Source organism: Rhizomucor pusillus, assembly GCF_041956525.1.
Source record: "Rhizomucor pusillus strain CBS 183.67 unplaced genomic scaffold VTP01scaffold_1, whole genome shotgun sequence".
Classification (NCBI taxonomy): domain Eukaryota; kingdom Fungi; phylum Mucoromycota; class Mucoromycetes; order Mucorales; family Lichtheimiaceae; genus Rhizomucor; species Rhizomucor pusillus.
Window position 1 is genome coordinate 1,595,064 of NW_027192143.1, and position 14,732 is coordinate 1,609,795.

The following is a 14,732-nucleotide window of genomic DNA, read 5'->3' on the forward strand; positions in this document are numbered from 1 at the left end:
TAGAGTCGAGTTTGGGTTTCTGGGTATATCCTCTAAGTTACATGCGCTTAATTAATAACGAATGGGATCTAGTCATATCAAGTAAACCTCTGGTACGTACCCACGCTTTGCTGTCGTTTTCATATGTTGCGCACGTGACATTGATCTTTCCAGTAAAAGACTTTTGGGTATCAGGGCCAGGTGGTGTCTTCAGTTTCCAGTTCATCAAGGCTAAGCCGTTCGTCTTTGGAACGGCGCTCAGCAGCCTGTTCCTCTTGTAATGTATGCGAAGATACAAAAGTCTTTTTGACAACATTTTGCTGAATCAAGCATCGTAAGGCGACCACGTACGATTAATGGAGTTTTTCAATGATAGTTTACCTCTTGGTATCCGGAATGGCCTAGTGGCAGCATAGGCATTCGCAAAAGAGCTTCCTTCCATTTGCGCTGCTCATGATATCCATTCATCAGTGTCATGCCTCTTTCGAGTCGCCGTCTAATTACCTCAGCTGCTTCTCTCGCAGCCTTCTCTGCTTCTTGAGCGCGCCTCCTGGCAATGTTGATCATGTTGTATCTTTTTTCCCGCTCTTCCCACAGTCTCTTTTGTTGCAGATACTCTGAGAGTTCTTTCATATCTGGAGGTGGTGGCGAATCTTCCGTTTTACCGTCTTCCCTGTCGCGTTGCTGCGCTGCTTGCTGCCGCCGAAGCCGTCGTCGTGCCTTTTTGCGTTCTTTACGATATACTTTTCGAGGCAGCCGCAGTTTCTGCGCCTCATGATCTACTTTTCCTGCGGCATCGTCGCTCAAATCGGTCATGTTTGATTCAGCATGCACGTCATTCGCTTGCTCCATTTGACAATAAAGGCTCGACAGTGGCTTGTGATAGAAATATGCAATTGAGTTGCTTCTGCTATATCAAAGCGTGTCTGAGGTGGCGCGAAAATTGTTTCTTGACTAAAGATATGCGAGGAAGCAGCAGCAGCGCTGTGAGATTCTGATATGTTTTTGCTCAGTCGGTGCAAGGAAGATGCATTTTCCTCGTGTGCCACTTTTGTGCAACGTCGGCTCCAACTTAACATCATTTACTGCCCTTCTGGAGTAAAAATAAAAAAAGAAACTTTGCGTACAAATGTATCCGTACGGCTCAGCGCAACCAGGCACCTTTAGCGCTATGGCTCAGTCGCCGCAATCTCCCCATGCACCGTACCCAGGAACAAGCGTTCCTGTTGCGCAATTCCAACAATTGAGCATAAATACATCGCCGCACCCTGCTCCACATTCGGTTCCAAGCGATGGCAACGTTGTCTGCGGTCCGTTGCTTCGTTATATCGAGACAGACTACAGAACTCGAACCTATCGCGGCTCTGTACTTATTGTCTCTGACCACAGACAGCCACCGTCCCTGCAGGTTGTTCTGCGCACCCCCAGTGGAAAGTCGCACACAGTCATACCTCCTCCTGCCGAGTGTCTCGACACGTTCCGCAACCAATACAACTTTTGGCGCTATGAATTGCGGCTCCCACTCGTTGAAGAACAGCAGACAGCTACTTACAGCAGCCCGTGTCTTGGCCGATCATACACCTTTTACGTCCCTGCTATCTACCAGTCGATGCGCTTCATGTTCCATTCCTGCAACGGATTTAGTGATATCCCCCAAGAAACCAAAGACAAGTTTGGAGAGAAGGAAGCCCCGCTTTGGCAAGACGTACTGGATCGGCACGAGGTCATGCCATTTCATGTCCTGCTGGGTGGAGGCGACCAGCTGTATCAGGACCGCCTGATCCACGAGGATTTTATGAAGCCTTGGAACGATGAAAAAGATCCAAAGAAAAGAGTCGCCATGACACTACCAAAGGAAATGAAGGATGGTCTCGAGCATTTTTACTTTTACAACTATGTAAAGAATTTTGGGTAATTTTAGGATTATTGTAACCATACACCATATGACAGTCATGGCTAACTATCACGGATCAGCTTCAAGGGCAACCCCGTCGTAGCCACCGCTTTTGCCACAATTCCTTCCGTGAACATGTGGGATGACCACGATATCATTGACGGCTACGGAAGTTATCCTGCTGATATGCAGAATGCAGACTGCTTCAAGAGTATGGAAAAACGCATATAAATGATCTGTTGCTTTAAATTGTTATTAATCAAGGCGCTACTTAGCATTGTTTGCGAATGCATGTCGTTTTTACTATCTCTTCCAGCACCACACGACCATGGAGCTAGCAGAACGTGATGGCATGATCCGCGGTTCTCAGCCTTCCTGCAACCACATAATCACCACGCTCGGTCCTGACATTGGCTTGCTTTCGCTGGATGCTCGTGGTGAAAGAACAAAGTTCGATGTCTGCAATCCAAAGTCGTATGATATCATCTTCAACGTTCTCTACACCAAGTTGCCACCCAGCGTCAAGCATCTCATTGTCTTGACAGGTGTACCTTTGATCTACCCTAGGTACTTCAGAACATTGGATTGATCACTGTTTCGGCTGTTGCTAAAATGATTTATACTAGATTGACTTTGTTTGAAAAAGCTATGGATGGCGCCGCAGGGTTCAACCTCGCAACCATCGCAGGCAAAACGGGTGCTCTGGGTGATTTGATTAGCGGATCATTAAACAAATGGAACGGCGACCCTGAGCTGTTGGATGATATGAACGACCGTAAGTCATATGCAAAACCCTCAGTGTTACATGTAACGTGAGTGATTTAACGATCACTATGCAGACTGGACTGCGGGCAATCATGAAGTCGAGAGAAAACGGTTCATTGAGCGTCTGCAACAATTTGCACGCGAGAAATCCATCCGCGTTTCATTTATCGGCGGCGATGTACGTTAAGGGACATTATTATTTATATCTTTACAACGTCACTCACTCTGTAAACATGGTGTAGGTCCATGCTTGCTGTGCGGGAAGACTATACAGTAAAGACCAGAGACAGAAAGAAGAAGGTGACCCATACTTGATGGTACAAATAGTTTCTTCCGCTATTGTCAACGTGTAAGTACTCTGTATCCATCTTTTGTTTTCGCAATGAGTTCTTAACATGACCTCTGTTCAGCCCACCACCACAGGCACTGTTGACGATTTTGGATCAGAACTCATCCTATGTCACTTTTAATCCCAACGTTGAAGAAAAGATGTACAAGCTGTTTACAAAAGCACCCAATGGCAACAATGTAAGGACTGCTATCAACCCAGCATCTTGGATTTGATCGTTAACTTTGGATGCCATATAGAGACAAAATAAGAAGCTTATGGGCAGACGCAACTACTGTGCTGGATATTTTGATGAAAAGACGGGCAAATTGAACTTTTGGATCCAGGTCGAAAAGGAGGTTGGCAAAAAAGGCACGATGGGTTATCTTGTAGATACTCCCAGACTCGTTTTTGGACAACTCGGTGTCCACTTGCACTCGCGATCCAAGCAAGAATTGTTGGCACACTATTTTGCACAACATCCTCTTCCCAGCAGTAACAGCGACCAGCACCACCACCACCACCATCCCCATCTCCAAAACCACCCTCACTTACAGAGCCTTTTTGGACGTAGACCACCAGCTCCGCCTACTCCGCAGCGACCTAGCGATCGACCTGTTCCTCCACCTCCCCTCCCTTCGCGCCCGATGCCTGGCCAGGATGGTTACTCCAACGTAGGCGGGTTTGTTATGCCGACAGACCGACCGTAGTAACTGAACCAGACAGCAGAAACCATTCTCCCAGGGTGTGCACATAACGAAAATGATATGAAATAAATATGTAGTTTGCCTGAAACATTGTGTCTTCATTCTAAGAATACCCACAACCATTCAGTCACCATGTAAATAGTTCATCGTGTAATATTCATTCAGTAAATGGCCAATTTCCCAAACTACGTTCAATTACACAGTTAGTAGTCTTGCTGATATCCAGGAACTACTAGCTGCAGTTAAGATTTTTTCCTATAGCAGTTTCCGCTTGGTTTTTTCATATAATCTAACAGAGGTCTTCCATAAGTTACATCAACGATGATGTAAATACTTAGTATGATTAATTTAAATAAGCGAGATGTATTTATGAATAGGTGTATGGAATCTTGTTATGTTACATGATAGAACTGAGTTCAAAGATATGTGTATGGTACAATGTTGGCAGCAAGGTCGGATGCAGCTGTAGGAATAACAGAGAACAAAAGGTTGCGGCAAAGATTGAGGTAAATAGCGGTGTGAAGTGCACGAAGCTTGGCGGTGGAGAAATGACCACCATGCTTGTGTAGGGTAGCTTAGCAAAGTTCCATATCGGCGTAGGTCAAGCGCTCGTCAGTTGCAGCCTTGGTATCGATGCGACGGCGTTCAGAAGCTACGCGCTCCTTGGTAAGTGACAATAGATAACCGAGCAGTGAAATGCTCATTGCGGCCATGACTCCGCCCACTGGATGGTCCTGTCAGCAACTTATATCGAACAAGTAATACGTAGCAAATACAACTTACGTAATCCTCGCCATATAATTCCCCACTTGAGGGACTCCAACTCTGTAGCGGCGTCACCGAGGATAACGGTCAGGCGATTGTTAACTTCGCGGATCTGATATTCGGTAGATTTCTGTTCCTCGCGCACTTCTCCACGATAATCGTTCATGCTCAGCTCAATTTCGTTGCGCATATTGCCTAGATCCTCGTTGAGCCGCTGGGCTAGACTATCCACTTCTCTAGCCAGGGCCGTCAGCTCCGATTGAAGAAGTGCGTGGTCGTTCTTTCTCAACAGCTGCACTTCTCTCTGCAGCTCAGATACAGCCGCGCCAATAAGATACGACTCCTAGAAATAGAAATGAATACTGGTCCTTTGCCTTGGGCGGTAAAGTGGAACTTACGTTTTCCAATTGGGAGGAAGCAAGAAGAGCCTTCTTCTCGGCAAGCACGCTGGACATAAGTAAAATATGGCAGTGAATAAAGCTTGCCCTGAAGGGAAAAAAGGGGAATCCAACATTTGCCATGTCGGGTGTGGCGTCCAAGTTACCTTTGTCGAAGTCGTTGTTGCAGTACCTGAATAATCGCTTTTGCTTGGTCTTGGCTGAACCCACCCCAAGCTTGAAGCTGAGTGATTTGTTCGTATGTGTCAAACAAATGTTGCTCTGGTTCTTCGTTTCCGGCCTCCTCGACAATGTAACTTTGCTCTACATTTTCCTCCTCGCTCTCTTTGTATGCAGGTTCCACGAACCGCTCCATCTCGACAGTCGGGATGACACGCGGGATGAGTGCTGCGTTTGCTGAGGGCGGTGACGAGGAGAGAGGTCGAAGAGCCCGTTTGAAGAACATGTCGAGATGGACATTGTTGAGATCAGGACGCACTTTTGGGACGTTGCCAGCTGTCGAATCTGTCGTCGGCAGGTGGTGCGAAATTGGCGACGACGCCGCAGATGGCGGCGCAGGCTCGGTGTGCGCGCTGCGTCGAGAAGAGGAGACACCGTAGACTTTGCGAAAATGAGCAGGCGATCGAGTAAAAGCTAAAATAACAATGACTATTTCAGAAACAACAATTCTTAAAGTTGAATGGCGAGGGCCGGGCTTGCTCTCCCTTCGCTTTTTGCTGTCTCATGTCGAACCTTGAATGTGGGAGAACCTCACGACCGTCATGTTTTTGTATTTTTCAGGAACAAGCTGGATTTTGTCCCACCGCCGAGAGGACTCCCAGAATTTATATCTGTTTTGGCGGCGAATGATATCATCCTTTTACTTATCTCTCTTACCCGTTTTGTCACATCCCCCGTATAAAATCATTGTTGCAAAAATGCATGGTTGCCAAGTTTGATGACCACCATCGTCCAGGTCAACACAGCAAAAAAGAAAACATGTTTCTACACGTGTCTTCGTCTATCGTCATGCACATGCCCAAACTTGTAATCACACGCGATAGGCGGGCATTTGTAATAAAATGCTGTGTCACCGTAGAATCTTTTTTAAACACGATCAACGAGACAGCACAAAAGACTGAAATTTGTCACAATGTGCTGCGTGCCTCAAGGTTTCACATGAATCGTAACTCCAAAGGAAAGGAAATTGCAAAGTAATGTACGTATGTGGCAATCTGGTTTGTTTTACTTTTTAGTATCATCGCTATAAACACGTTGTGGATCATGTCCATCTGAGAAAAGGGAGAATTGCTTTTTCACAGTTTTTCCTCGGCCTTGCTGTTGATCACTTTGCAGTCGCTGCTGCTGGGGATGATGCTGTTGTTGCTGTTGCTGTCCTCCACCTTGCTGCTGCAGCCGCATAGTCTCCAGAGGCGCCAGCCTGTGACCATACTCGTTAGAGTAGAAAGAATGCCTTGGCTGGCTGACCGCGGGCATATGTTCGAGAAGCCCAGTTGCCGAGTCATTGAAGCGTATCTGCATACCGCCTTCTCTTGCAAGAGCCGGTATATTGCTCCAAAGCGGTGGTACAAACGCGCCAGAGCTCGGCTGTGCCAGAAACGACGGTGGACGGCGAAGATGTGGGGGCGAAGGTGGAGAAGACGATAGCGGCGAAATGTAACCAGCATTCGAGTTGAAATGCATGGGAGACCATCCATATTCTTCAACGGCGCTGTTTGAGGAGGCAGGCGATGGTGGGGATCGTCGACTGAATGCGTTGTCGCTGGTATACGAGGCCCCTGAAGAGGACAGTGCAGATGATGGCGAGTCACCAAACAGTTGATAGTCGCCATAGGATGAATCTCGACTGCGACGCATGGGATCCACCGCACGTGGTAAAAAGTCGATCTCCAAACCCGTCGAAAACGGTGAATACCAACTCTGCGGCTTTGGTTTCGTAGACAAAGGGCCCTCAGCTTGCCCGGCACGCGTGTTAGCAAGCTGCAGTGTGTTGACGGTGTTATGTTCGCTTGTTTTTGACTTTTGCGTATCGTGAGCTTCCTCAGGACTCGACAAAGATCGTCTCTTGAGCTTCTTAGCCGTTGTTCTGCAAAGTACCTGGCGCTCTGGACGGACGGCGTCGGAAACTCGATTCAGATCGACCGCTTTTTGCGAATTGCCGCTTGCAGCTCGTCGTTTAGGTTCTGCCGCTGGCACCGGGAAAACTTCCACGTCTTCCTTTACAGAATTCATTGAAATAGTTTTCTTCGCATGTTTCTTCCTTTTGCTGCGCTTTTCAGCTTTTTCCGGTACCGAGGCGGAATCTGGCTTTGGAACAGATACTTGCTCCTTTTCAGACATCGTATTAGTAGCAACTATGGATACGTGCTTGCCTGTCATGGCTTGCTCCTCTGTGATATCCGTTTTTGATAACTGAGGTGGCTGTTGCAGCGACTGCGGCTCCGAGTGTTGCTGTTGTTGTCGCTGCTGCTGCCGTTTGTGACTGGAACAAGACTGGCCGCTTCGAGGCGCATCATTTTCAATATGTTGCTCTGCGCGCGAAGGTGTTGACAATTCGATAACATCTTCACTCGTTGGTCGAGAATCAGGTATGTACACATGCGATGAAGAAGTATGAGATGAAAGCGATTCAGACCGAATATAAGGCTTTGACGAAGATGTAGTCGACGAAGAAGAGGACGTTGCGGATGATCTGTCGATAACGTGTTGCGTTTCAGATGGCGACGGTTGCAGTGAGATTGTACCGTTCCCGTTTCGTGATAACAGCCACGCACCACTGGGCATCACAGCTCCAGTTGGCGGTGATGTAGAAATAAACGATCCTGGCATTAATGACGGTATCCATTGGGAAACACGTGGTGCTTTTTTCGGGTTAATGTGAAGTGTCCCTGGGATTCTGTATGCTGCCAATTTCTCCAAGCAACTGTCAAGTGCATGGTGCGTTCGTATCTGCATGATTGGTTTGAGGATACTGGTCTGCTTAAATCTCTTGATATGTCCGCCAATGGTACTAACCTTATTCAATGTGCGAATGCAAAAGAAAGCCAAGAATAAAAAGACGCATACAAGAAGGACAGTCGTAGCAAAGGACTTGGTATTTAGACGCAGCAACTGCGTTCCAAATGAGAGTAGTCTGGAAGAGGAGCCGGAGCGCGCTGGTGACACATTTGTAGTAGAGGTGAAGGTGGCGTATGTTGTTGAGCGAGGAGAATGAGTGGAAGGAAACAAAGATCGAAAGTAACTTTTGATTTGAGACGAAATGGCGAGACAAAGGATTGTAAGTAAAGAAACGAGAATAAGCGCGACCGGGAATACGACAATAACGGAGGTGATGCGTAGCTCGCGTGTGCGCATCAAGCCGGCTGTGAGAAAGAGCGGTCAGGAGCCACTGCTAGAAGACGACTGTTTGAAGGAAGGGAAGAAAGCAAATTTTGTTTGCGGGGATTGCAAAGCAAGCAGGTTCGGCAGCAAGTTTTGCCTTTCAGGGAAAGCAGAAATGAAAGAGTGATCGTTTCCGACATCTGAAATCGAATATCAAACTGTTTTTATTCAAGTCCCTCGTAAGCGGACGCTTCTTACAAAGGAAGTTGGCGTTGTCCAACATACTCACTGCTGAGGACAAAGGATTATCAACCTTCTTTGTATGCGTGATGTTTTTGTTCTTACCGACAGCGGAAGATCATCGTCGAAATCTTTTTGCCGGATATAGCGTAAAAGCCGGGTATGAATGCAAGTTTCACTTTGGCTTCCGACTCCAAAAATGGCGCTAAAAAGGCAATTGACAGTGCTAGAAAGGTTTGATGCAAAAGTTGCTGTTATACTAATATATGTTACCAAATTGCGCATGAAAGCGAACCTGAAATCGTTTGCTCAGGTACGTTGCTTAAACTGTCGATCCTGGTCACCAGGGACCGTCGGGGTAAAGTTGTTCGTTAGAACATGGGAGTGACAGCTCCGACGACGCTAAGCGCATCTTGTGGCAGCACTCATTGCTCAGTGTCAATCATCCAATGCGTGAAAATTGTGGAGATAACTTATGGGCTTTACAGAAAGGGGCATTTCTCATCAACAAAATCTCACGTTGACCAGGTTTAAACAAACCAGAATGGAAAATTATTGAACGCCGATGACCACGCAGCATTGCATTTCCTTTTCCCACAACCTCAGAAGTTTTCTTTTCACGTGTAGATTGTGAGAGAGTTTCCAATTTTCATTATCTACCGTAAAAAAGGCCGCATCTTCAAGAAAGTCTGGGATCGCATCTGACGTGCTACCCAATATCGCGTTTACTTTGGGTTCGGGCTCTCTCAGGTATGAAGATCCTTGCTATACTCCTGCCAGATCGGTGCAAGGAGATGCGACCAACGGTCTCATCAACTCTCACGACCTGGAAGACCTTAATTTCCTCGATGATGCCGTTGAGGACGTTGACGAAGAGTCTTTGGAGGAGATCGATTCCCCCTTTAAAAGTGGATATATTACGATTGAAAACCGATGTTCACGACCTGAACTAGCGTTTCGTGGTCGAGCTGCTATCAAGCTTCGCTGCGACACATCGCCAGCAGAATATTCTCTTTGTTTCCTGCCGCCTGGAGTACATATAAAGGACTAGTGATACCTGCGATCAACGGACATGCGACAACGATCGTATGCAGGTGGGAAGGAGGATCCTCCTTTCTGCCCTCTGTCGGCTTCGCTCGGTTGGTCAAGATGCATTTCTTTATAGACCCATAGACATTCATATTGCGGAATTTTTTCAGCCTGTTTCTCTTTATTATTCGCTGGAGTAAACGGGAGAACTTGATCACTGCGTTCGTTGCTTCATACGCTTACGTAGGACGCTATAAAGGAATATGGAAAGGATGCAGCTAAATATATACATTACGTGGAGGGTTTGAGGTGTAAAATGGTAGGTTACGACATGAGTTTATAGGTCTATACCTAGCAATGATTTTGTTTTTCGCCTGCTACAGCAAATAATGAAGAGACAGTCGGCATAACTGTTTATAAAATATAGGAATCCATGTAAAGAAGCTCATATCAGTCATTTGACTCGATTCCAATACGTATATGCGACATAGATTCCCTGTCTGTATCTGGTTCATGCACTGAGTTCCAATGCATAGAAATGCCGACGAAGTAGCTATCAAACTACAGGTTTTTCAAAAATTGTTGGCGCATTAATCCACAAAGTAAAATTGCACATTTATCGATTTATTTTATAACAAAACATCACGAGAATGTGCCAGATCGGCAACGCCACAGGGGATCTTTTGCTTCATCGTATTTCAGTCGATAGAATATTTATTCACATTTAGGACATTTTGGTGACGGCATTGTTTGACTGTATGGTCTCCTGATACCTTTTATCAAAGAAATACGTGACAATTATCAGTCACGATGATATTAAAATGACAATACAAAAAAAGGTGACAAAGATGTTTTAAAATCCTGAAAGTCTAGAAAAGCCCGTACCATCTGATTACAGCAAATGAGAATGATGATATGCAAATGCTTACGATTTTCACAATTAAAGTATTCGACCAAATTCAACCAAACGACCTTATTGCATTACGGAGACCATCATACTTAATTGTTGTATGCATCAGTATCTACTTGCAAGCGCAGAGACCCAAACAAAGTATACAGCTGTTATGCATCAACATGGAAAGATAGGACACATGAGAAGCGATGATTGCATATATACGATATCACGAGAAGAGAAGTGATCAGTCGATAGGCATTCATCCTTACACTCTGTATTCCTTCATCCATGTAGTGAGCTAGTTCTTCAGGTTCTCCACGGCGTGTATATATGCATTTTTTTGATAGTCACTGGAAACAATCATATATAACTTAACTCTTTCTGACAGCTACCATGAAGTCTTATCTTTCTCATTTTTGGACAATACATGCAAGAACAATTTCTAAACGCTGAGCAGGAAGCCCTTGTCGACGTAGTCATGCAGCCTCCGGGCTACCCTTCCGGCCTCTGTGCCTGGTGAGCAACACGCTGATATTCTCTTTTTAGACGTACGCTAACTCACAGGAAACATTTGATGCGGCCGAGCTGCTGGGTGTAATTGCAGCAAGGGTTTGCTCAGTGCAGGTAAGCAGCCTAAGGAACCAGTATGCGGGTATATTTTAACGCTAACCATCAAATTTAGCTGTAATTGTTGTGAGTTAGCGGTTTTCTAGCGTCATTTGTTTCTGAAAATGTAGTATAAATACAGCCTGTCAATTCTTCTATGACAAAGAATCCATGGAGCCTCTTTTTTTGATGTTCAATGGATTTCTAACAATGCCAGTTCCATTCACCATCGCTATGCGGGTAGATTATCATGAAGGCTGTCACGCATGTGGCATCGATTTTTAATTTCTGTCACGCGCAGAGTCGCGGGGAGGGCTTTTCTCTTATTGTAAGGAACTACTGGAAAGATACTCGAGGAGAACAGTACTTCCTGAAAATTTCTCTGGAAGATCTCGATTCCACGCAAAGTCACATACATTTTATCTCGCTACTTCCATAACAATCGCCCACACAGCAATACTTTTGCTGTTTTATTTCTTACCTGTTTGATTCTGAATTATGTCTGATCTGCAGCCCGGTAGAAATGTATTCCGCGGAGGCAGGTATTTGGTTCGTGATTGATTATCAATTTTCAAAGCATCCACAAACCTACGGTTGAAGGATGTTTGTTTGTCCATCACCGACGGTGCCCAGTACAGGATGGCAACTATATTGAATGACCAGACGTGGTTACATGCATCCCGGAACGATATGAGACGTCCTTGCCCTTTCAACTTTGAGTCGCGTTCCTTCAAAGTATCAGAAAGGTACAAGCAGAGTTCGCCCACAAAGAAATGAGTCAAGCATAAGATAGAAGTATGATATGTTGATCTAAATACGATTCAACCAATCTTTATTACTGCTGTACTTGAAATAATATTCCAGGATTTGTCAAACACAACAACAATAACCATCATGAATCAGCCCTCCATAGCGTTATCGTCTATTGCAACCTGCTTCATATCAGAGGACATTCACAACATCGTAGACAATAACCCGTGTCATTTCAAGCTTTACAAGAAAATTTGGTATCCTCTCGCCGTCTCATTTGGATGCGAAAGAAGTTTTGAAAGGCAAGCAATAATCTGTACATGGTTCGTCCTTGTCAGAATAACCTTAAATATGAAGGCAGCTGCATGCATATTCGCTTGACTTTATTTTGAGCTTATATCTGGATACGTTCGCACACGTCATTTAATTATTTTGGTTCACGCAGTGTTCGTCCTTTCAGAGCGCTTTCGTAAAGCACAGTTTTTGGACATAGACACGCACTCTGAAACATTGATCACATTGAAACATTGATTCACCCAAAAATGGATTACATGCTGCGGATTATATTGATTTCCGCTTCACTTTCTTTCCTTCGACATTTTTTTCCCATTCAAGATCATTTACTTTGATGAAGATCGTGAGCTTCTTGAAACTATATCTGCCATATTTCTATCTATTGGAATAGCTCTATATCCGGCGTTAATGATTGCAGCATTAAAGGAGGCTAATAGAGTTGAAGCACAAAGGTTAGTGGCAATACTTTTCCGTCCTTTCGATTCTATCTCTCTAAACATTACTATACATAGGTTTTTGTCGGGATTGTGGTCAAAGTGGCCACAAACGCAAAACTAACAAGGAATGCATTCTTTACAAGGATGACAGCAGGGGTAAGTCTTCAAAAGCATGAGATGCCGAACAAGCTCTGACTTTCTTCTAGTTGGGAAAAGCGACGTATGGATCCAGAAGACGACGCAAAACATAAAAGACAAAGAAAGATGGCCAAGTGCACGCCACGCGGCAAATATCAACAGCAATGCTAGATCTATATGTGCCTCTTGTGGTCGAAGCGGACACTCAAACTCAGCGTCAAGAAACTGTATCAACCATAAGCCCAACATAAAAGAGCGCATTATTCCAAAGTTTGGCAAAGATCATGAGAGATTTACGCGCTGTGTTCCTTTCAAAAACGTTGTTCGGCCTGCATATCGTCAGATATTCCAGCAAGCGGTCGTGCAGAGATCCTCATTTTTGCGTGAAATCCTGACAAGGGCATATATACACTTTTCCCAAAAGTAATGTTGCAATTTGTGTAGTTACAAACGGCTATATCATCGAATATGGCTACGCTCCGATTTCCACATACATTTTTTCGCAAACGTTCTGGTATTCAGTGTCTCAACTCATACTGGGTCAAGCCATCACAAACACCAATCCCAACTTTCCAGAAGACTTTAAAGCCTACTGGCATCGCTTCGCGCAGAATTACCCAAAAATTCGTCACACTCTCAATGTATCAGGATATTCAGATATATTTTCCGCCGCCTGCTTGGAGATGTCGACCGCTTACACAAATTATATAACAGAAAACCTGCAGAAAATTGTCGAAATCTAGAATCTTTATACCGGTACTTTGCGCTATTCTACAAAGCTATCTGGAAAAGAAAGTGCTTACACGATCCTGATAGAATCTCCTATCCAAACAGCAGGCAAGGCGTATTACTAATGAATACTTGTACGGAGTAGTTGCTGGTGGCGAGCCAGCACTCTCGACCTTCTGGAAGAAGCACCATTGGAAGTTGTCATCATTATGCAAGAAATCAAAGATTTTTTTAATGCCCTTGGCCCCACAGCCTTGGAGCATAAAAAATATATCAGCAAATCCCGGTCTATTCATCCCCGTACTATATGCAATACTTCAAGAATTCGAGTGAGAGCATGAAGTAGCATCGAAGATGGGTACCAAGACCGCAACAAAGTTGTTTGCTTTAACTCCAAGACCCAATTTCCAATGGCGGTTCATTACCATCAATGAAAAAGCCCTTCGTGCACTCACTGGCATCCGCAGCGAACATGCATTTGGAGAAATTTTCGACTTGACGAAATACCGCTTCTTAACGTAGGTTTTCGGGACATATCATTTACACAACCTATTTATGCTCCTGGTTTATAGGGATAACGATGCAATGTTTACAAACCAAATTTCAACGGATGGTTATGCGGTGCATTTCCAGTTGGTGCGAGCGTCAAAGAAGGAGAGTATAGACTTGAAGCTGGAGGCCTTCAGCATGTCAGAAATGGAAGAATATTTTTCAGTATGCTCTATCGACCCAGGCCGGAAGCATGTTTTTACAGCCTCTTATGGTTACGGAGAAGATGAACACGAAACCAGGCGAGTGAGCAGGAAAGAGTATAGCGCCTTTATTGGATCAAAGAATAGAACAAGAGCATTGCAAAAGATCAAGAAAGCGAATGGCATCGAGAAATTGAATCAAGATTTCCGACTTGCAAGACTGCCACCGTCAATATTTATAATGAATATGTTGCATATACTTTTCAGCACATGGATATATTATTTGCAATTTATTCAAGTCAACATGCTAAAACAAGATTTCAAAATCTGCGAGGAAGACAAAGAGCTCAAGAAGAATTAGCGAACATCATCATTAATGGTGGAAAAAATACAATGCTGAAAAACGAAAAAAAAAACCAGATCAAAAAACCGCAAAAAAAAGAAAAAAATATCGACAAAAACGAAAAAAATACAAGCAATACAAACATTGTGGAAGGTAGAGACTATTGGACATCATTTTTTCATATGTATTTTAATGAATTCATCACAATTTATAGGATACCATGCAAGCCAATATCCGCGGTCCGTAGCACCTTGCTTGAAGAAAACAGACCTCACAAAGAGAAGAAATGGCAAAGAGTAAAAGGAGTCTCAACAGCAAAGGACAAAATACCGCTGATTGCGATTGGAGACGGTATGTTCGGAAAAGATGGAGTTAAAATCGAAGGACATGCAAGCGGAATTGTCGGCATCCTATACAGAATG

At 44.6% G+C, this 14,732-nt stretch overlaps 6 protein-coding genes across 6 annotated transcripts; 3 read left to right on the top strand and 3 right to left on the bottom strand.

Annotated features, from left to right (window-relative positions):
• Nucleotides 1-170: 170 nt before the first annotated feature.
• VTP01DRAFT_693 (uncharacterized protein) lies at nucleotides 171-831 on the bottom strand (the record flags this gene model as incomplete). The annotated part of the gene is made up of 3 exons (XM_069385885.1): nucleotides 171-299; nucleotides 361-426; nucleotides 484-831. 3 exons carry the CDS (start codon nucleotides 829-831, stop codon nucleotides 171-173), a joined length of 543 nt encoding a protein of 180 aa, XP_069245113.1.
• Nucleotides 832-1,108: 277 nt separating this feature from the next.
• On the top strand, nucleotides 1,109-3,676 carry VTP01DRAFT_694 (uncharacterized protein; the record flags this gene model as incomplete). The annotated part of the gene is made up of 8 exons (XM_069385896.1): nucleotides 1,109-1,890; nucleotides 1,954-2,084; nucleotides 2,149-2,440; nucleotides 2,500-2,648; nucleotides 2,713-2,816; nucleotides 2,881-2,987; nucleotides 3,049-3,166; nucleotides 3,227-3,676. The coding sequence occupies 8 exons, from the start codon at nucleotides 1,109-1,111 to the stop codon at nucleotides 3,674-3,676; spliced, it is 2,133 nt and encodes a 710-aa protein (XP_069245114.1).
• Nucleotides 3,677-4,248: 572 nt separating this feature from the next.
• VTP01DRAFT_695 (uncharacterized protein) lies at nucleotides 4,249-5,599 on the bottom strand (the record flags this gene model as incomplete). The annotated part of the gene is made up of 5 exons (XM_069385907.1): nucleotides 4,249-4,397; nucleotides 4,457-4,781; nucleotides 4,837-4,885; nucleotides 4,983-5,469; nucleotides 5,569-5,599. 5 exons carry the CDS (start codon nucleotides 5,597-5,599, stop codon nucleotides 4,249-4,251), a joined length of 1,041 nt encoding a protein of 346 aa, XP_069245115.1.
• A 461-nt stretch (nucleotides 5,600-6,060) lies between these two features.
• On the bottom strand, nucleotides 6,061-8,190 carry VTP01DRAFT_696 (uncharacterized protein; the record flags this gene model as incomplete). The annotated part of the gene is made up of 2 exons (XM_069385918.1): nucleotides 6,061-7,785; nucleotides 7,852-8,190. 2 exons carry the CDS (start codon nucleotides 8,188-8,190, stop codon nucleotides 6,061-6,063), a joined length of 2,064 nt encoding a protein of 687 aa, XP_069245116.1.
• Nucleotides 8,191-8,596: 406 nt separating this feature from the next.
• Nucleotides 8,597-9,448, top strand: VTP01DRAFT_697 (uncharacterized protein; the record flags this gene model as incomplete). The annotated part of the gene is made up of 2 exons (XM_069385929.1): nucleotides 8,597-8,710; nucleotides 9,068-9,448. The coding sequence occupies 2 exons, from the start codon at nucleotides 8,597-8,599 to the stop codon at nucleotides 9,446-9,448; spliced, it is 495 nt and encodes a 164-aa protein (XP_069245117.1).
• Nucleotides 9,449-13,629: 4,181 nt separating this feature from the next.
• Nucleotides 13,630-14,328, top strand: VTP01DRAFT_698 (uncharacterized protein; the record flags this gene model as incomplete). Its single annotated transcript, XM_069385940.1, has 2 exons — nucleotides 13,630-13,793; nucleotides 13,848-14,328. 2 exons carry the CDS (start codon nucleotides 13,630-13,632, stop codon nucleotides 14,326-14,328), a joined length of 645 nt encoding a protein of 214 aa, XP_069245118.1.
• Between the last annotated feature and the right edge of the window lie 404 nt (nucleotides 14,329-14,732).